Source organism: Leucopleurus acutus, assembly GCF_964270905.1.
Source record: "Leucopleurus acutus genome assembly, chromosome: 4".
In the NCBI taxonomy this organism is placed as follows: Eukaryota; Metazoa; Chordata; class Mammalia; order Artiodactyla; family Delphinidae; genus Leucopleurus; species Leucopleurus acutus.
This window is the reverse complement of record NC_139146.1, coordinates 65,127,082-65,148,819: the sequence shown is the minus strand read 5'-3', so window position 1 is coordinate 65,148,819 and position 21,738 is coordinate 65,127,082. Positions and strand designations below refer to the sequence as shown.

The 21,738-nt window shown below is 45.6% G+C and overlaps 1 protein-coding gene across 1 annotated transcript in view; it reads left to right on the top strand.

The window, feature by feature from the left end:
- Positions 1 to 21,738, top strand: part of APBB2 (amyloid beta precursor protein binding family B member 2) — a 345,736-nt gene that overhangs the window by 266,340 nt on the left and 57,658 nt on the right. The window contains exons 12-13 of the mRNA XM_082838844.1: positions 6,588 to 6,734; positions 9,803 to 9,930. Coding sequence (XP_082694970.1) covers positions 6,588 to 6,734; positions 9,803 to 9,930 — 275 coding nt within the window. The remainder of the gene's footprint in view (positions 1 to 6,587; positions 6,735 to 9,802; positions 9,931 to 21,738) is intronic.

The window sequence follows — 21,738 nt, the reverse complement described above, 5'->3', positions numbered from 1 at the left end:
TCTGAAATGAGTGTTTATTCACAGAGCTGATTCTAATTCCCAAGTTTAAGGAAAAGTGGTGTTGGTTATAAACCTTCCGAGCCACACGAGGGCAGCACCAAATAGCGCAGGTTGCTCTTTGCCGCTTGGTTCTTTGTAAGGAAACGGAGCTCGCTGCTTAGTGGAGTTTCCCTTCCATAAACCCGTTTCCCCTTCCTTTGTCCGTAGGGACCAGCGGTGAAGCTTCTCAGATCAGATACTAAATTATATACGGAAAAGTAATCACACTGTGAGGGCTCTTGTTTTTTGAAATCCATGTATTCTTGGACTCAAGGACAGAAAAGCAGCCAGTATTCTTTTTTTTTTCACATTCTATTTTTTTTTAAAACATCTTTATTGGAGTATAATTGCTTTACAATGGTGTGTTAGTTTCTGCTGTATAACAAAATGAATCAGCTATATGTACACATATATCCCCATATCCCCTCCCTCCAGCATCTCCCTCCCACCCTCCCTATCCCACCCCTCTAGGTGGTCACAAAGCACTGAGCTGATCTCCCTGTGCTATGTGGCTGCTTCCCACTAGCTATCTGTTTTACATTTGTTAGTGTATATAAGTCCATGCCACTCTCTCACTTCGTCCCAGCTTACCCTTTCCCCTCCCTGTGTCCTCAAGTCTATTCTCTACGTCTACGTCTTTATTCCTGTCCTGTCCCTAGGTTCTTCATAACCATTTTTTTTTAGATTCCATATATATGTGTTAGCATACGGTATTTGTCTTTCTCTTTCTGACTTACTTCACTCTGTATGACAGACTCTAGGTCCATCCACCTCATTACAAATAACTCAATTTCGTTTCTTTTTATGCAGCCAGTATTCTTTTTCACCTTCCTTATTGTTAATAAATTCTTTGAGTCTTCACAGGCTGTAGGACTCTCAAGTAGGCTATTAGAGAAAGTGGAGAAATGTGCTCCTGGCTTCCAGTTTTAGGGCATAGGACCATCCCACAGTAATGCTGGTGTATTAGGGTTCACCCCCACCAGGATCACCAGGATGCTGTACTGACAGCAGCTGCTGTTGATCTTGAACCCCATTTCCACCTGGGCATATCTCAGTATCCCATCCAAGCCTTGGTTTCTATGCCAGAGGCTGAATTCACTGGAATTTTTTTTGAATTTTATTTATTTATTTTTATAGAGCAGGTTCTTATTAGTTATCCATTTTGTACACATCAGTGTATACTTGTCAATCCCAATCTCCCAATTCATCTCACACACACACACACACACACACACACACACACACACACACACCGCCTTCCCCGCTTGGTGTCCATATGTTTGTTCTCTACATCTGTGTCTCAATTTCTGTCCTGCAGACCAGTTCATCTGTACCATTTTTCTAGGTTCCACATATATGTGTTAATATACAATATTTGTTTATCTCTTTCTGACTTACTTCACTCTGTATGACAGTCTCTAGATCCATCCACGTCTCTACAAATGACCCAATTTTGTTCCTTTTTATGGCTGAGTAATATTCCATTGTATATATGTACCACATCATCTTTATCCATTTGTCTGTCGGTGGGCATTTAGGTTGCTTCCATGACCTAGCTATTGTAAATAGTTCTGCAATGAACATTGGCGTGCATGTGTCTTTTTGAATTATGGTTTTCTCTGGGTATATGCCCAGTAGTGGGATTGCTGGGTCATATGATAATTCTATTTTTAGTTTTTTAAGGAACCTCCATACTGTTTTCCATAGTGGCTGTATTAATTTACATTCCCTCCAACAGTGCAAGGGGGTTCCCTTTTCTCCACACCCTCTCCAGCATTTGTTGTTTGTAGATTTTCTGATGATGGACATTCTAACTGGTGTGAGGTGATACCTCATTGTAGTTTTGATTTGCATTTCTCTAGTAATTAGTGAAGTTGAGCAGATTTCATGTGCTTCTTGGCCATCTGTAAGTCTTCTTTGGAGAAATGTCTATTTAGGTCTTCTGCCCATTTTTGGATTGGGTTGTTTGTTTTTTTGATATTGAGCTGCTTGAGCTGTTTATATATTTTAGAGATTAATCCTTTGTCCGTTGATTCGTTTGCAATTTTTTTCTCCCATTCTAAGTGTTGTCTTTTCGTCTTGTTTGTAGTTTCCTTTGCTTTGCAAAGTTTTTAAGTTTCTTTAGGTCCCATTTGTTTTTGGGTTTTTTTGTTGTTTGTTTGTTTGTTTTTGCTGTACACGGGCCTCTCCCTGCTGTGGCCTCTCCCGTTGCGGAGCACAGGCTCCGGACGCGTAGGCCCAGCGGCCATGGCTCACGGGCCCAGCCGCTCCGCGGCATGTGGGATCTTCCCGGACTGGGGCACGAACCCATGTCCCCTGCATCGGCAGGTGGACTCTCAACCACTGCGCCACCAGGGAAGCCCTGTTTTTGTTTTTATTTCCATTACTCTAGAAGGTGGATCAAAAAAGATCTTGCTGTGATTTATGTCAAAGAGTGTTCTGCCTATGTTTTCCTCTAAGAGTTTTATAGTGTCCAGTCTTACATTTAGGTCTCTAATCCATTTTGGGTTTATTTTTGTGTATGGTGTTAGGGAGTGTTCTAATTTCATTCTTTTACATGTAGCTGTCCAGTTTTCCCACACCACTTATTGAAGAGACTGTCTTTTCTCCATTGTATATCCTTGCCTCCTTTGACCATAAGTGCGTGGGTTTATCTCTGGGCTTTCTATCCTGTTCCATTGATCTATCTTTCTGTTTTTGTGCCAGTACCATAGTCTTGGTTACTGTAGCTTTGTAGGTAGAGTCTGAAGTCAGGGAGCCTGATTCCTCCAGCTCCGTTTTTTTCCCTCAAGACTGCTTTGGCTATTTGGGGGTCTTTTGTGTCTCCATAACTTTAAGATTTTTTGTTCTAGTTCTGTAAAAAATGCCATTGGTAATTTGATAGGGATTGCATTGAATCTGTAGATTGTTTTGGGTGGTATAGTCATTTTCACAGTATTGATTCTTCCAATCCGAGAGCATGGTGTATCTTTCCGTCTGTTTGTATCATCTTCAGTTTCTTTCATCAGTATCTTACAGTTTTTATGCATACAGGTCTTTTACCTCCTTATGTAGGTTTATTCCTAGGTATTTTACTCTTTTTGCTGCAGTGGTAAATGGGAGTGTTTCCTTAATTTCTCTCTCAGATTTGTCATCATTAGTGTATAGGAATGCAAGAGATTTCTGTGCATTAATTTTGTATCCTGCAACTTTACCAGATTCATCACTGGAATTTTGGCTAGAGTAATTATAATAATTTATTATACAAATTAGGACACTTTTAAGAGTAAAAGGAGCTGCTCTTAATAATTTTTCCAGAGCAACAAAGATAAATCAGAACCCTCCTGAGGATAATTGGAGCATAGGGTCATGCTGATTTCAAATCTCCTTTCATTTTCCCCCTTTGATGACTCCTTTTAAGATGTATGTGACACTGTATTCATTTGCTTTTCCACTCAGCAATGCTCATGGAGTGTTTTCTGTGTGCTAGGTTTTCTGCCTGCATTATGTTGTTTTCTCCTTGTAAGAACCCTCTGAGTTAGCTATCATTATTATTCCCATTTTTGCAAATACGAAAAAAATTGGGACTCTGTAAGCTATACGGCCAAGATCACAGTACCTGTAAGTCAGAGCTAAGATTATAATTTAGGCTGTCCCTGCTCTTGGGCCAGGTACACTCAAACTGTATTGACACCACTGGCTGTGTTCTTGTGCCTCTCTTGTGGACCCAGCCCCATCGGATGCTGTCCCTCCAGCAAGCTCTCAGGCATATGGCAGAGTGGTTAAGAGTGAGGGCACAGAAGTCGCACTGCCTAACTTGCATCCTGGGTCCACCGCTTATCAGCCTTGTGCTTCACTCACTTTCCTTTCTGTGAAATGGGTACAGTAACTTCGTATCGACCTCACAGGGTTGAGGAGAGGATTAAATGACTAAATACCTATGAGGTGACTCACCTAACAATGGGGGCTAGTTGCCGGTGGAGCCCACCATTTTATTAGAGGGTTGGGACTTCCAGTTCCACGCCCACCTCCAGGGACGGGAGAGGGCCTGGCGGTTGAGTTCAGCCACCAGTGGCCAGTGACTTAATCAGTCGCACGTATATAATGAAGCCTCCACAAAACCCAGAGGGCAGGGTTCAGAGAGTTACCAGGCCAGCGAACACGTGGAGCATGGGGAGAGTGGCGCCTGGGGAGGGCATGGGAGCTCCGGGCCCTCTCCCCATACTTTGCCCTGTGCATCTCTTCCCTCTGGCTATTTACTCCTGAGTTATGTCCTTTTATAATAAACCAGTGATCTGGCATACGAAGTGTTTCTCTGAGTTCTGTGAGCCACTCTAGCAAATTAATTGAACTCAAGAAGGGGGTCATCCGAACCTCGATCTATAGCTGGTCGGCCAGAAGTACAGGCGACACCCTGGACTTGGGGTTGGCATGTGAAGTTGGCGGAGGCAGGAGGTGGGGCGGGCAGTTGTTGGGGGGACAGTCTTGTAGAACTGAGCCCTTAACCTGCGGGATCTGACGCTCTCTCCAGGTAGATGGTGTCAGAATTGAGTTGAATTCTCGGACACCCTACTGGGGTCTGAGAATCGCTTGTTGGTGTGGAGGAAAACCTCCACACATTTGGTAAAGGCGGAAAAGCTGAGTTTTTCCATTACAAGGTGGTACGTGACAAGATGAAAACGACGGGGGAGGGCTGGGTTGTGGCATTGTGAGTTTACTCACGAGGGACTATGTTGGGAACCAACAAGGGAGGGAAGTTCCTGGGCGTAGCCCCATGAAGTTCTGGGTAAGGGGCTGCCCTTGCACCTGTGACATCCTCTTCCCCTTGGGCAGTTTCTCTCCAACAGAAACACATGAGCACGTGAAATGTGAGGACATCTCCCAGAACCTTTCCCCAGGACACAGGGTCCTGAGCAGCTTTCGCGGCTGTTGTAGGGATGACCTTCTCTTTTTGGTGTATTTGTAAAAGGCATTGTGTGCACCGTCAGTGAGCAGGAAACGTTCCACTCCGGGCGGTGACGCAGGTACCTCGGTCCTTCCCTTTAGGACGTGAGGATCCACCTTCTGTTAGCATAACCGGGTTGTCTTTGGTCTTTTCGTGTTTTGTTTTTCCCTGAGAAAGTGTGATTAGCAATTCAGGAAGGAGGCACCGAGTCGGGGTATGGGGTCTGAAACAGAGAAGGTTGAACTAGAATGAATGTGGTCACTTTGGGACAGTTGGCTGCATTTCTTCATTGTATTATGAAGTTCACTTTGGGGAACTTCAGAAGACACTCTTTGAGAAACAGCCTGTTGGCTCCACAGAAGTGTGGCACCTTATCTGCCCTCCTGTCCTTAAAAGGTGGTCTCTTCAGTTGATGTGCAGCTCAGGAGGAGACCCGGGTCACAGGTCGCGGTGAGAAACCGCAGTTCCAGCCACCTGGTAAACCTGGTGATTAACAGCTAGGCAGATGCTCTAGCCAGATCACCCTCGTATGTCCCAGGAACTTCTTTCTTTATAATTTTTGGATTTTTTGCTTGTTACAATATGGATAAGATACTTTCTATATTTCTTAAAATTGAACACCTGAACTTTTAAAAGGAAGACAAGGAGTGTGATCGCAAATCAAATATCTCTAAATGATAAAAGAATAAATGGAATTTGTGCTCCAAGGTATCTCACAAGTCCATCCATTCTGCAGGCTTTCAGGATTTGGTGCTAGTAACAAATGCTGAGACCTATTAGCATGAAAGCACATTTTCTCCCCTCTTTTTTTTTTTCATTTCTGGTTATTAGAGAATACATTTTGCCTCATTGTTATTAGAAACAAGTGACAAACATGTAGCTAATTCTTTCTCCCAGGTGCTTAACAAGTAACAAATTTCACAGGGGTTACATTTCTTACTATAAAAAGAAAAAAAACAAAAAAACCCTGCCTTATACTAGATACAGGTGCTTAGAAATGTTTAGACCCATTAGCCCTGTAATTCTACTTCTAGTAATCTGTTTTAAGAAAAAAAACCTGAACACACTCACACACTCACAAGCATACACACACACGCACACACACAGAGAGAAAGTTAGGCAAGAAGATAGTTATTACTACATTTTTTTTAAATTAAATTTATTTATTTATTTATGGCTGCATTGGGTCTTCGTTGCTGCACGCAGGCTTTCTCTAGTTGTGGCAAGCGGGGGTCCTCTTCTTTGCGGTGCACGGGCTTCTCATTGCAGTGGCTTCTCGTTGCGGAGCATGGGCTCTAGGCGCCTGGGCTTCAGTCGTTGTGGCACACAGGCTTAGTTACTCCGCAGCATGTGGGATCTTCCCAGACCAGGGCTCGAAACCCTGTCCCCTGCATTGGCAGGTGGATCCTTAACCACTGCACCACCAGGGAAGTCCTACTACATTTTTTTAATGGCAAAAAATAGCCACAATTTAATTTTCCAACAATCTAGGATTCGTTGCTAAATTAGATGATTGAACATTTTGTAGTAATTAAAGACGCGTTGAGTACACCTTGTAGAGGATTTTAAGGTACGTTGACCTGTGGCCAGTGAGTAATCTCCTGTTCTCTGACTTTCCTCCTAGTGTTTTGCTGTGCGCTCTCTGGGGTGGGTGGAAATGGCAGAGGAGGACCTCGCCCCTGGCAAGAGTAGTGTTGCCGTCAACAACTGCATCAGGCAGCTTTCTTACTGCAAAAATGACATCCGTGATACAGTCGGCATTTGGGGAGAGGTAAGTAACAGGTGAAAATCATTAATGGCAGACTTGCTTGCATTCCACTGCTCCTCACGAAACCCCAGAGCTCTGAGAGCCGAGAGATTTGGTACTGAGGACTGATGAAGGTATTTATCGGGGTCCCTTTCCCGTGAAGGCAGCTGGTGTAGACATGATGCACCTGTGATTTACCTATTAGCCCTGCCAGAGCCCGTTGAGGACTGGGGCCCTGGGAGAGGGCATTTCTCGGTGTCTAAATGACAGGATCTACTTTGGTATCCTGAGTCCCCAAGGATCCATGGATGGACTTAAGGGCCCAGAAACCCCCTAACCTCCATGCATAGTTGGTCTACAAGAGCAGTTTTCTGGGAAGAAGACCCATACCTCTCTCAAAATACATTCTCAAAGGGGAACGTGACCCCCACGTATACACCCCAAAATGTTGTTGCCTCTTCTCTAAAAGTTGACACATCATCCTTTTATAATACAGTCTTCTTTACTTGCGATCTGAAAATCCACCTCGTACATGAGTCTTGGAATTGATACCTGTGTATTCTTTCTTACTGTGATGAACAAAGCAATTCCAGTTTGAAATGTTAGTTGAGATCATTTCAGAAAAGAAAGTAATGAGTAAAAATACCAAATTTGTATAAAAATCACATGAAATTGGAAAAGCCATATTCCTACCAAGCTCTGAGACCTGTACAACAAGCACGTTGGGAGCATCACGAGATAGTGGTCCGCGTGAATCCACTCGATCAGTCCCCAGTTAAGAGCATTGGCAGCGAAAGTTTCCTTTTTGATTGGACTCTTAGGAGCCCCTGTCACCTTTTATCCTAGCAGCACTGTCATAGCAGGAGGTAGGTTCCCGAGGCTCCGCATGGTAGAGTCCGTCTGCTTTAGAATGGGGCTGAGTTGCATCACCAACCAGATTTTTAGATCCCAGGCATGGGGGGTGGGGGAGGAGGAAGAATGTTCTCCTGCCAAAAAAAGGACACTTTTTTGGTATTTGCCTCTATTATCCTTTCACTGCATTACCTTTCCAATACCCAGGCCTATTTCTCCCACCCAATTATCCATCTGTCTTCTCTCTCCTTCATTCAAAATGCTGTTCTACCAAAGGCATAGATCTCAGCTAGGATTTAGAAGGACGGCTGGCGTAATCTATACTGCTGTTTGAGAGACTAATGAATACCACCAGGTATTTAGAAGAGCTAAGTAAGATTCTAAAGGAATCTCCAATTGGCACGATTCCAGCAGGAAAGAAAGCTTTGGATGGGCCAGCAATGCCTGAAAATCTGCTATGCCTTCCCACCTAGTTAGCCCCCACTAGGCCATTCCTATTTTTCTCAGTCCTTTCCTCTTCTTCTGAAACGATAAATTCTTCAAGCAGTGTTTCTAGTTCATAGTATATAAAGTACAGCTCAGTGTTTAGGGTTACGAGCTGTGACTTTTTGCCGTGCCTCACCACGCACAGCACAACTCCTTAAAGGTTTGTTGATCGGCTGACTGAAAATAAAGTCATGACTTTCAGATGAGTGTCCCATCTTTAGATGACACCTGCATAAGCATTGGTCGTTTGGGTTACAAAAACCAATTAGCAAGACTTTACAGTGGTCAACCAGGAGTTGCTGAGTGTTCATGAGAAAAGGGAAAGGGCACGTATGGGAAGACACGAGTGTGCCTAATGAACTCAACAGAAGCCACGATGCGTTTTCATTCAGGGAAAGTGCACACTCAGCCAACCATTCTCACTTCAGATGACCAGCTGGCAGCTGTCACCGGTTCTGTCCAGTAATACGATGACCGTCGACAGAGGTCATTGACGAAGATGGCCTGTGTTGCATTTGTGTGGACCAGTTGTGGTTTCTAAGCTGAATCAATCCAAAAGAAATACACCATCCAGCTCAGTGCAGGGTAGGGGGATGATTTCAGCTCATCCTGGATCTCATCTGTAGACATTGACTAGCAGAGGCACCGAAACACCCATGTCTGCCACTTCGGCAGCAGAGCTTGTGTTTGCTCTGAGAACCTTTGATGGGGACCTAAAATATCGTTCTCAAAAACCAGACCAAGGAGCATCTGTCCTGCTTTGGATTTGAAGATCTGCCAGGAAGCCTCACTGTGCTGCCTTGCTAGACTGCCCTAGCGTCCACGCCACAGCATCTGGGCTGACTGTGACCTTCAGTGGACAGTTTAATAATTTCTTAAAATGATGCCTGAGGATTTGCAAAGGGAGTGAAGTTGGATGACCCAGCATTCCTACCCTCAAAGAGCCCATATGTGGGGAGACAGGAGACCAAAACCTGAAGAGTGATGCAAGAAACCTCAGCCTCCCCCGTGTTGCTATCACAACAGCACATGCGCAGCTAAAGGCCTGGCGGCTTCTGTGTTAGGCCGTGAGCAGGTTACTTAAATTAACCTATAAGCCTCAGTTTTCCCATCCGCTAATCACAGGTAATAAAACCAAGCTGTGAGGCAAGTTAGAGCACTCACGAGCCAAGGAACCTGAAGCCCGTCGCATAACATCTGAGATGTGATAAAGCCACTTCAGCGTTAGCTGTTGGGGCACCGAGAAGCCGTCACAAAGCTATTTACCAGCCGGATCACACAGATAAGAAGTGGTGTAAAAGTTGAGAAGGGACAGACATCATTGTGGACCTGGGAAGGGCGTCAAGGGGATGCCTGGTAGGGTCTGGCCAGAGGGGAGGGAATGGGGACAGAGGGTTTGTGAGAGGATGACAGACTTGGAGTCAGTAAGAGGCCAGATTCTCCAGGGAACCCGCCATTAGCCTTTTCTCTTAGAGTAAAGATTCAAAGTGTAAATAATTAAAGATAAGAACCAGCTAGAAAGCAGGCTAGGGACACATTTCAGAGGATTTGGAGAAGGAGAGAGAAATTGGGCATGTGAGGGGAAGGTGAAAGATGTATGAATCTTTTAATCAGGAGGGGATGTTTCTCCCTTAGGAGAACAAATGACAAGGATGAATTTTTGATCGTTGAACCGACACCCCCAGGTAGCCACAGACATCCCGAGGACGTGTGGTTTCGTGAGGAAGGTAACCTGTCTTCTCGTTGACTCCCAGGGGAAGGACATGTACCTGGTCCTGGAGAACGACACGCTGAGCCTGGTGGACCCCATGGACCACAGCGCGCTCCACACGCAGCCCATCGCCAGCATCCGCGTGTGGGGCGTGGGCCGCGACAACGGCCGGTGAGTGCCCCAGGCCGGCGCTGTCCTTTGTCACCTCACCCAGTGCCCCAGTTTTAGCTTAACCCTGAAGCGTGGCCTCACTGTTACTGCATGTTGCTGAATATGAAACTTGACAGTAGGCTCTCTATAGAAATGTAAAAACTTAAAGCACATCTCTATCCCTGCCTCCTCAACCCTCCGAGCCCCTTCCGTTCTGTACCTCAAACCTTTTGTCAACTCTGGATCCTGCCTCAGATTCCATGTATTTCTCCCCCAACCGCTGCTCATCCTCATTCATCTAAGTTCCCTACTCATCCAGGCTTTCTGAACTCCCACCTTTTTTTTTTTTTGGTCTTCTCTGCAGTCTGTTTTAAAGTTGAGTCTCAGCTATCTCAGATGCTCTGCTATTGGTATTTTCTTTGTAGAGGGCTTGTTGGAAGGGAGAGGTTGTACAGCCTTTAATCACATGCTTTATTATTTTTTTAAGTTTGTTTTATTGATGTATAGTTGATTGATAATGTGTTCATTTCTGCTGTACAGCAAAATTCACACTGTACAGTATAACTGTACAGGGATTCAGTTATGCACAGATATACATATTCTTCTCCATTATGGTTTATCATAGGATACTGAATATAGTTCCCCGTGTTACACAGCAGGACCTTGTTGTTTATCCTGATCGCAAGCTTTAGATCATTAACTCATGCTGATAAGGAGCTTCTGGGATTTGAAGATGGCTGAACTCTTTTAACGTTTGAAATGTCTGGTCATACCAAAGTTCCAGTCGATGTGTATTTTTCTGAAATTCTACTGAATATTTGTCATTGCCAGCAAGTACTTCTTAATAGGTGTGTTGTGAATTTTTTGCTCTCCAGTGACTGGAAACAAGGAAGTTCTGATTTTCAAGTACATATTCTAACTAATAAAGTGACAGTAATTACAGGCATCGTACTTTACTAAGTAATTGGGTTACATGAAATACATCTAACTCTTGAATTAAATTCATCTTTGTCAACTCTCAAGGTATACCCGAGGCTCTCCTAGCATTTAGGACAAGCTATAGGATGATTATGTATTGCTCTGTTGAAAAGGGGCAAGAGCATTGCAGAAGCTGCTGAAAACCCCAGACGACAGAGAGACTGCTCCCCTGGGGTGGCACCATTCCTGGGCATCCTGGCTTATTGGGTCATGGGATCCTCTAGGTGGCTCTGCCTTGGCTTCGCCATCCTTTGTCTCCCAGAGATGGGCAGTAGTGGATTTGATAGTTTTTTGATTCAGTTCCAAGTCCTAAGCCTGAAAGGAAAGTGGTTAAGCGTTCATCAAAGAACAAGCATTTTTGCTGGAATCACAGGTGAAAAATGGTCTGCAAAAGAGAGAGCTGCAATGTCCTCTGACAGCTGATTGGATAAACCTTCGTGGGAGCGCAGCTGTGTCTTTGAGCTTTTGTAACAGTGATGAACGGTGACAGCTGGACCAGGTGCTTTGGGGGGAAATGAGTGGATAGATTATGCATCCACACCTGTCATTCAGTTGCTTAGCAGAGCTGGAGCACTGGAGTTGATGCATTGGCGTGAACTGATTAATTTTACAGAGGAAAATATCTGGGGATGTTCGTGTATCATTAAAAACACTTAGCCTTGATGGAAGAGTGTAAGACACTTGATCCTTCCCTACTTCCTGTCCTCCAAGTTTGTTTTCAAGACAGGAGTCAAGGTGAAGATCATGATATACGTGTACAACTGGATGGGGTTGTGTTTTTTTAAGGTTAGCTTGTGAGTGGATTTCATCGATGAGGTTTTCAGTTCACCCCAACTCTTTAAAGTAAGGCCAAATGCTCTTTGTTCAGGGAGAAAATATGATTTAAATTCCAGTTGACGGCTTCCCTGGTGGCGCAGTGTTTGAGAGTCCGCCTGCCAGTGCAGGGGACACGGGTTCGTACCCCGGTCCGGGAAGATCCCACATGCCGCGGAGTGGCTGGGCCCATGAGCCACGGCCGCTGAGCCTGCGCATCCGGAGCCTGTGCTCAGCAACGGGAGAGGCCCGCGTACCGCAAAAAAAAAAAAAAAAAAAAAAAAAAATTCCAATTGAGAAAATTATTCAAGCCCTGAGCTTAGTTTTCTCTCATCTGTGAAACGAGGGTGATAATAAGGATGACAGAGCACGTGTATGTATGTGCCTCTGTGTGTATAGTAACTGGCCCACTGATGGGGGATGTGGAAAATGCTTAGTGAATGTTAGCTCTTGATTCGTTAAAGCAACATCCACTAGCAGAGACAGCTAATTACATGGCTTCCTTTCAAAGACAGGGAGGATGAGGGAGGGGTCAGACCTCAGGGAGGTTTCGAGGACAGTTTATCATTGATAACAGAGGGCGAGAGGCTGTTTCAGACAGGGTTCAGTTGTCCTACAAAGCAGGAAGAGCCACTCCCCTTGCCACCCAGTGATATCAGTGTAAATTAGGTTACCTTGCCTTCATTATGTTTTTGAAATGTGGGCTGAGTTACTCATGTTTTTGTTTTTGTTTTTTTGTTTTTTTGGTTTTTTTTTTTGCGGTACGGGCCTCTCACTGTTGTGGCCTCTCCCGTTGCGGAGCACAGGCTCCGGACACACAGGCTCGGCGGCCATGGCTCACGGGCCTAGCCGCTCCGCGGCATGTGGGATCTTCCCGGACCGGGGCACGAACCCATGTCCCCTGCCTCGGCAGGTGGACTCTCGACCACTGTGCCACCAGGGAAGCCCACTCATGTTTTTTAAACCATTTCTTATTCTTACTCAATGTTAGCAGATAAGTGTAATTTAGAAATACACTGAGGGTTCTGCATCAGCTGTCAGGACCTCAGAAAGCTCATGTAGTGGTTGGGGGCCCTTGAGCTAGATTGCTTTTAGAAACAGTAAATAAAAAAGTATGTTTGTCAGTGAAAGGTTGTATTTCTCCCACTGGACCCCTGAGTTTTCACTCTCTAAAAGAAGGCCTTTGTATTCCTGCTTTTTTTTCTTTTAATACTTTCTTTTGCTCTTGATTCCTTTTTTTTTTCTTACAGTAATTTACAAGCGCAAATTCAATTTGTAATGCCGCAAAGGAAAGGAGTTTACACTTTGCATGAATAAAACATAAAAGTGTTTCATTTTGCTTGAGAAAATGAGTCCATTTCACATTCTCTTTTGTAACCTCCCTTGCCGAGAAAATGGAATCTCTTAGGGAATTTCTTGATGTGGTTAAAATGAATATGAAAAGTATGTATACCAGAGGCTTGAAGGGCACAGTCTGTCTTGAAATTCAGAGTGCTTCACTGAGCCATGTAATTTCAGGATTTATAAAGTTGTTTTGGGTTTAGCATTTTCTTAAGGCTTTCAAGTGGATTTGATTTGCTCTGAAGAAATTCCTTATGGAGTAAGTTTACTTTGGGTGAGGGGATGACCCAGCTGTGACACACCCCACCGATCCCCCAGGTTGATTTGGAGAAGCCTCTTATTATGAATGGCTGAGAAGTCGCCATCGCATCAGACGTTGGTTCTCTGTGGGGTGCTGGTGGTTGCAGGACTGGGCTGAAGTTTTTGTCTTGTTCTTGAGAGTCACGCCTGCCTTTATTATGGCATTTCTTGGAGCCCATGTGCATTACTGCCAGACAAAGGGTGGGCTCCCTCCTCCTACTTGGGTTCCTTTTGATCACAGTGAGATAAATGTCAAGGCTCCCAGAGATGGGACTGGTGAAAGGGGTTTCATGAGCCTTGTATTTCCAATCAAAGGGAGCACCCAGATTGACCTGCTCTGCTTCCACCCCTGTGGGAAGGAGGCCCTGGGTTGTAGAACTGGCATTTTGCCGCCAGTGACTGGGGCGGGTGACCACAGTGCCAACTCTCATCTTGTCTCTACGGACCTGCAGGCTGCCCTTCCAAGGATGGGGTGGGAGGGATTTCACAACAATTTCAGGGGCTGTGCTAATCCGGCCACAGCTCTCCTATTTATTCATTCGGCCCTGGAAAGCAGCACTCTCCTTATTCTTTTAAAGAGATATCAAGAGCAAGCAGACATAACTTCTGAACATAGGAGACTTTAAACTGGGACTTTCCTTGCCTCTTGTGACAGGTAAGGGAAGGGGCACACAGATCCTTCTGTACATTGCCAATAGGCAATAGAATCTGCTAATCCTGTCTGTTTCCCATGAGAAAGGAAAGTGGGTGGATGGTATAGTCCAGGGTTTCAGACCCCATAAGTGGGATTTCCCAGGTCGGTGTACCATGGAGCACTAATCAGGTCAAATGTTCATAGACTTTCCTTGAAAGGAAAAAAAAAAAAAAAAAAAAGGATCTAGGGTCAGTTGGGAAAGTGGGTTAAACCAAGTGCATCAGGCCCCTTTGCTTTGGACCCTCTCGGAGGTTCTCCTGTCCTGATGTGGACTGGAACCCTTTTCTTCATGGAAATGCAGTCTCACGGAACACACTTTGGGAAACGCTGCTCTGGTCAATAAACTCATTAATTTAAATTAGTGGCAACACTAGATTGCTGGTTTTGTCTTTAGGAAAAATTGGAATTCCTTGTAATAAACAACCATTATAAGTGGAGACCCCACTGGGCCTGCTCTAATGAAGGTAAAATTCCTTTATGATTAAAAGCAGCCGTCACAGCCATTGTGCACAAGCGCCTTTTAAAAAGCACTTTCTTATGCAGGTTAAATGTTGACCCTGTGATACTGTTTGTGCTTATAGTTTGTGTAGCAGAACTTCTCTTCCGAGAAGGTGTTTTATGTGTCTCTTTTCTGCTTTTGATGAACAATTTTTAATAAAATCTTACTGTGTGATAGATTATTCATAAATTTCCCATTGTTTATCTTTGACTTAACTGTTTTATCTGGTTAAGATCTCAGGAACTTTTATCTAAATAACATAGTAAGTCTCAAGTGCACTGAATATTTTTTTCGTTTTCTCTTGGGGTATTCCCAACTGGTTTTATCCACCAAGCCCCTGGGTTTTTTGGGGTTTTTTTTTTTGTTTTTTTTGAGATACGCGGGCCTCTCACTGTTGTGGCCTCTCCCATTGCGGAGCGCAGGCTCAGCGGCCATGGCTCACGGGCCCAGCAGCTCTGAGGCATGTGGGATCTTCCCGGACCGGGGCATGAACTCATGTCCCCTGCATCGGCAGGCGGACTCTCAACCACTGCGCCACCAGGGAAGCCCAAACCCCTGGTTTTAAGCTGCTTTAGAAGTCTACTGCCACACATAGTTCATGCTTTTGTTTTCCTGCCAGTGTTGTTCTGTGTTGAGTCTTTTGAAAAAACTGCTTAATTTTGGGATGGGGTTGGGGGGTGCATGGGCATCCTGGCTGTAATACTGAGGTTAGTCAGAATATGCAAAACTATAACTTGTAGGCTTTCAAATGTAAAAGGTGGTTTCATAACCACTGTCTTTCAACCTCTTTATTTTAGAGATTAACTGAGGACAGAAGGGGATGATTTGCCTTAGGTGACCCATCTAGTTGTGACAGGGCAAAGACAGACTCCTGGAATTTGTCCTCTGTCCAAATAGGAGCTCCTCTGTTAATCTGACAAGAGATAATGGATGGTCTCAAATAACCTGGGGTCAGCAGGGAGACGGAGAACTCTGCACTCGAGGCCTGGTCTCTTTCCTTGGGGAGATGAAACCACAGGTGTGAATTAAAAGCAGAGGTTGACAAAATATGGCCCCGAGCTGAAAATGGTTTTTCCATCTTCAATGGGTTGTTTTAAAAAGGAAAAAATGGGCTTCCCTAGTGGCACAGTGGTTAAGAATCCTCCTGCCAATGCAGGCGACACAGGTTCGAGCCCTGATCTCAGAAGATCCCACGTGCTACGGAGCAACGAAGCCCATGAGCCACAGCTACTGAAGCCCGCGTGCCTAGAGCTCGTGATCCGCAACAAGAGAAGCCACCGCAATGAGAAGCCCACGCACCACAACGAAGAGTAGCCCCTGCTCGCCGCAACTAGAGAAAGCCCGTGTGCAGCAACGAAGACCCAACACAGCCAAAAATAAATAAAAATAAAATAAATGTATTAAAAAAATTTTTTAAAGGAAAGGAAAAAAAGAATAGGGGACCCAAATGTGGAGGACCCAGTATGGCCTGGTTCTTTCCAGAAAGAGCATTTACAGTAACATGCATTCAGAATAGAATGAGGCAGTCATTGTGGCTTCTGTAGGAAGTCTGTGGAAAAGGCAAGTCCTGTTCTGCCATCCTTCCAGTGTCTTCCTAGTCTGACCAGCCAGGGGACTTGTCTGTAAGTTGAAGGGGACCTGGAACTTGCACACGTAACATTATGCCCACATTCTGTTCATATCCCTTTGGCCACATGCAGCTGCAAGGAATTCTGGGAAATGGAGTCTCTAGCTGGGCCAACAATTGCCAAGTTAATACCACTATTAAAAAAGATGAGGTGAAGCAACTAGCCTCTGACACAGTCTGAAAAGGAATCACCTCAGTGTTCCCAGCCTGTGACCTATTGTTTCCTGTGCCAGTTATTAAGCTGCTGTCCCTCAGATCCAAACCCACCCTTCTCTGCTCGCTTTGTGAGACCGGAGCTGGGACTCTGCAAAAATGTTTCTGCTTCTCTAGTTTGCTGCTCGTTAGACTCTGACTAGAGGGGGCTGCAAGGCTGGAGGAAGAAGAAGGAACTTGCTTCCTGTGTCTGTGAGCCTCATCCTGGAACAACTTCTTCATCCCGTTGTGTCAGTTCTCGTACAGTTTTCCCAGCACTCACAGACATGCAGAACCGTTCATCATTCCTCTTCTTCAGAGCCACCAGTGCCACTGGCTGGGGTGCCCTCTTTAAAGGTCTGAGTCCCCGACCTGCTTCAAGTCTAGAGGCACCAGCCCAGCAGCACCACCTCCTCAGTGTCAGAGGTTTTGCACCATGGGGCTTCTCCATGCTTCTAGGTTTTGATAATTCCAACCTCTGCCCTTTGTTCTCTCCACCCTCCAGGTCACAGCCCCCTCTTGCAGTTGCTGCCTCCATGATGACTTCTTCCTATTCCCTTTTTAGTTTTGTAGTTACAGGCCTTTAAATGATCTTTCTGTCCCAGTAACTGGTGTGGTTCCTGTCTCCTGCCTGCACGCCCCCGAGCTGACCCTTAAATGGAATTAGCACTGACTAAAGGAGGCAGCATGAGGGCATGCCTGCCCTGAGGAGGGCATTCGGGAGAGCAAGTGAGTGGAGCTGTTCTTTATGTGCAGCTTTGCACACTGTGGTGACACAACAGCATGTGTGCCAAGGAGACGTCCTTTCTAAATTGGTGGAAGTTGCCAGTGATAAAGGGCAGTTCTGTTTTAGGTGACAGGGTTTTAGAAATAGTGGGCCTCTTGGGTTTTTTTTTAATGTTTTCAATATCCACATTTTTTTAAATAAATTTATTTATTTATTTTTGGCTGCGTTGGGTCTTCATTGCTGCAACCGGTCTTTCTCTAGTTGCGGCAGGCAGGGCTACTCTTTGTTGCAGTGCACGGGCTTCTCATTGCGGTGGCTTCTCTTGTTGCAGAGCACGGGCTCTAGGCACGTGGGCTTCAGTAGTTGTGGCTCGTGGGCTCAGTAGTTGTGGCTCGCGAGCTCTAGAGCACAGGCTCAGTAGTTGTGGCGCACGGGTTTAGTTGCTCTGCGGCATGTGGGATCTTCCCGGACCAGGGCTCAAACCCGTGTCCCCTGCATTGGCAGGCAGATTCTTAACCACTACACCACCAGGGAAGTCCCGGGCCTCTTGGTTTTTGATCTAATTGAAAGCTATCTCTATTTTCCCTTTGCCACTGTTTCTTTTCCTAGGAGTGATGGAGGGAGGCGGGTCTTCACAGGGAGGATGGAGAGCTTCCTAATGACATGTAGTCAGAGGGTTCTCTGAGCTAGCCAGTAATGAAAGATTGATGGAATCCCAAGATCTGATAACAGTTTAATCTAAGGTATATGCTGCCTTCCTTGCCTCAGGGAGAAAGGTCTTCAGGGAGAGAGCAGTAATTCTCTCCCTATGTTCCAGGATTATCTTGACCTCTAGAGCTAATTTCTTTTTAATATAGACACATGATAAGCAGAGGCCTCAGGATTTACTCGACCATTCTGCTGACTTACACCGTAGTTATATTTTATCTCTATAGAAGTGGCCTTCTTGCCTTCTATGAATCATGCTGGGATGTTTGCTCATACTTTCAATGTAGAATAACCTGTAAGGAGAGACATTGTAAGTGATTGTCTAAGAAAAGTTTCCCTCAGAGGCATGCCTTGTGTGTGTCTTCAAGCCGAACCTTCCTTAGTGGATATATGAAGACAACAGTTTCTTCTGAAGAACTCATCCTGTGTTTCGATAGCTGGTTCAGTGCATAATCCATTGTTTCTCATAAGCATGTTTCAGCACCAGGTGGTGTAGCGTGGGCGCTTGAGATTGTCATGTCAACAGCAAAAGATTCTGATGATGATCCCTGAGCAACTTCCATCTCACGCTTCCCCTGAGTCCCAAGCCAGGTGAGGGATGGCCCATTCTGGATGTAGCATGAGGGTGAGCCATCATACTAGGCTCCAGTGATTCTCTGTCAGTCTTGAAAGTACTGCGATCTTCTTGGAACACTTAGAGCCTTCCGAAACCAGAAGTAAGAGTAGTGTCAGCGGAGGAGAAGCCTAATGACCCATGCAGACGTGGATGCGTGTCTTAGAGAGCAGAAAAAGTTGTAACTATGGTAACCCAAAGCATCATTTGGTCACTTGGCCTGTCGTATATACTCAACAAATGATTAAGTGTTTGATAAATCGCTAAAAGCCCTACGTTATCACAGATGAATGGATAGTCACTGTTTTTCGTACACAGATTATCACCTTGAACTCTTTTACTTAAATGCAGTCGTCTGAGATTTGGGGCTTCCTGGTGAATCCAGTGATGGAGAGCATAATGCAGCTCCGATTCGTTTCACTCACAGAACACTTCTGACACCAAATGTGTCGGTTTTCCACACCAGGCAACTCTCCAGGTCTCTGCCGACAGCAACTGGGTGTCCCACAATTTAATTCCATTCTGACACAGGAGTTAGCCCAGACCCTTCCCCCACCCAGGTTAAGGACTCAGTCCCTACAAGACTGCCCCCATTTCAGATGCCAGCCACAAGTCCAGGCCACCCCTGCATCGCCCAAGAGCAGCTATAAATCAGAGGTTCCCATGGAGGTTTCTCCTTAGGTTCAATGATTTGCTATAACGGTTCAAAGACTCAGGAAAACACTTTACTTACTATTACCAGTTGCTTATAAAGGATACAAATGGACAGCCAGATGAGGAAGCACAAAGGGCGAGGTCCAGAAGGGTTATCAGCTTCTGTCCCCGTGGAGTTTGGGGTATGTCACCCTCCTCGCACCTGGATGTGTTCACCGACCCCCGACCCCCAAAGCTCTCTTGACCCCATGGTTCAGGGTTTTTACAAAGGTTTCATTACATAGGCTGACTGATTAAATCATTCGCTGTTGGTGACTAGCTCAATCTCCAGCCCTTCTCCCTTCCCTGGAGGTTAGGGTGAGACTGTAAGTTCCAACCCTTTAATCACAACCTGGTCTTTCTGGGAGCAGCCCTCACGCTGAAGCTATGTAAGGGCCCCCAGACATCTCATTAATGTGCAGAAAGGTACTCTTGTCGTTCTGGAGAGTCCAAGGGTTTTAAAAGCTCTTGTGTCAGGAACCAGAGTCTAAGACCAAATATTATAACAGAAGATGCTCCTGCCACTCAGGAAATTACAAGGGTCTTGGAAGCTTTGTGTCAGCAATCATGGACGAAAACCAAATATATATTTCTTATTATATTACAGTATCATGGTGCACAGTTGGTTACTGGAGAAGACGAATTTGAGTCTCACCACATACAATTATGTCAAGTTTTTGAGAGCCAGGTTGGTCAAGAGAAGGAATACTGGTATAGGAATCCCACCATGTGCAATTTAATCATGGTTCTTCCCTGGCACTGGTGTTGGGGACTTAGTGTCCCAGCCTCTCCATCTGCAGTGGGGATTTTTGCTGGGATGGCAGAGATGTGAAGGTGCTTTCATAGAACTGTCAGGGATTGTCCCCAGGGGCAATACTTTTATTAAGAATTAATATTTCCTTGAAATATTACCCTGGGTCAACTGTAACAGATTATAAAAATCAGGAGAGGGCTTCCCTGGTGGTGCAGTGTTTGAGAGTCCGCCTGCCGATGCAGGGGACACGGCTTCGTGCCCCGGTCCGGGAAGATCCCACATGCCGCAGAGCGGCTGGGCCCGTGAGCCATGGCCGCTGAGCCTGCGAGTCCGGAGCCTGTGCTCTGCAGCGGGAGAGGCCACAACAGTGAGAGGCCCGCGTACCGCAAAAAACAAACAAACAAAAATCAGGAGAAAATTTAAAACATGGGAGGTTCGCATTATTTTGTCTTTGACTTTAAATATCTAAAACTCTTCCGTTGTTGGTTCCCTGTGAGTCTTGACTGATGATGTGATGCCTCTTCAAAGGCCAACACTGATGTTTAGAACCTCCCCTCTTCCTGCCCCAACCAAGCGGCTTAGTGTGTTTCTAACCCTCTTATTAAACCAGACTTGGTGCTTGTGTATCACAGCTGTGAATTAAAGCCTGGCCATGAATTGTGTATGCAGGAGTTATTTTTTTAATAGAGAAAAGTGAGAATTGATGAAAACTATCCTGTAATGAGTTTTCAGTCCAGTCACTTGGGATCCAAGACTTCCTGCTGCTGTCATACCTGTCTGTGTCAGCACGAGCTGCACCAGCTCCCTCTGAAGCCCACGTTTCTCTTCTCCTCCAGCTCGCTGGCCTCTCTCCTTCAGCAGGAGGACAACGGAGTTATGTTCCCTGTTTTCCCTCTTAGCGGCACACAACCTTTGGGCTCCAGCACCGGGTGCCCTATTTCTTTATTATAACTTCAACTGGGAATTCTTTTTTCTAGGCAGCTCCCAAAGAGTGCCCTGGGGAACTGCTCTTTAGAAAAGTAAAGAAGAGAAAGGAAATCAAAAACAAGAATTAAGAAATTAAAGTCAGAGTCCTCAGGCAAGGACTCAATTTCTGAGGGTAAAAAAGTCCTGGGAGCGGAATGAGGCAGGCTTTGTCGCAGTGGCCAGAGATTGGAAATACCAAGTCAGGCTTGGGGCCAAATGACAAATATGTGAGCCAGGGAGTTCATTTTCAGTGCAAAGGGTAAATCTCTCTAAACCCAGGAAGAATCATTTAGATTATAAATAAAGGAACACAGAGTGGGCGTGACAGACTGGATCTGGTGCCATTCGCATATCCGGAGGAGTTGGATGGTAGGGGGAGTAAGAAATAAAAGGTAGAAACTTTTGTCATTCTACCTGTTATTTACACCGGAAGCATGCCCGAGGGCAAGGAGTGTTTGAAGGTACTGGGGTGGGATGGGCTGGGGTGAGGGGTGCCCAGTTACAGGCTCTGAAGGAGCCCGGGGTCGGGGGAGGCTGAGTACAGGGCTTGCTGACGTGGCAAACAGAACTGTCAAGTCATGCGGCAGGGGGCGGGCCATGAGTAGAAAGGGCCAACCAGATGAGGACTGCCTTTCTCTATGCAGGCAGTGCCTTGTGCTTCTGATTGCTTCTCTAGGCCTAGTCATCTCCCCTGTCTTGCCAAGTCTGCCTCTTTGGGTGAGTGGCTCCAGCTCTGTTTTCAAAGGCTCCTTTTTACCTGCACAGAGCACCCTGGCCCATTGGAGATCCGTGTTCAGGTAGGGTTCACGCGCCCGGGCCCCGTACCCTGAGTCGCCCAACCCAGAATGGGGCAGGTCATGATAGAAAGGAGAGTCCCTTTGTAACTGGAAAATTGTTTGTGGCTCCTGCCTCTTCATCTCTAAA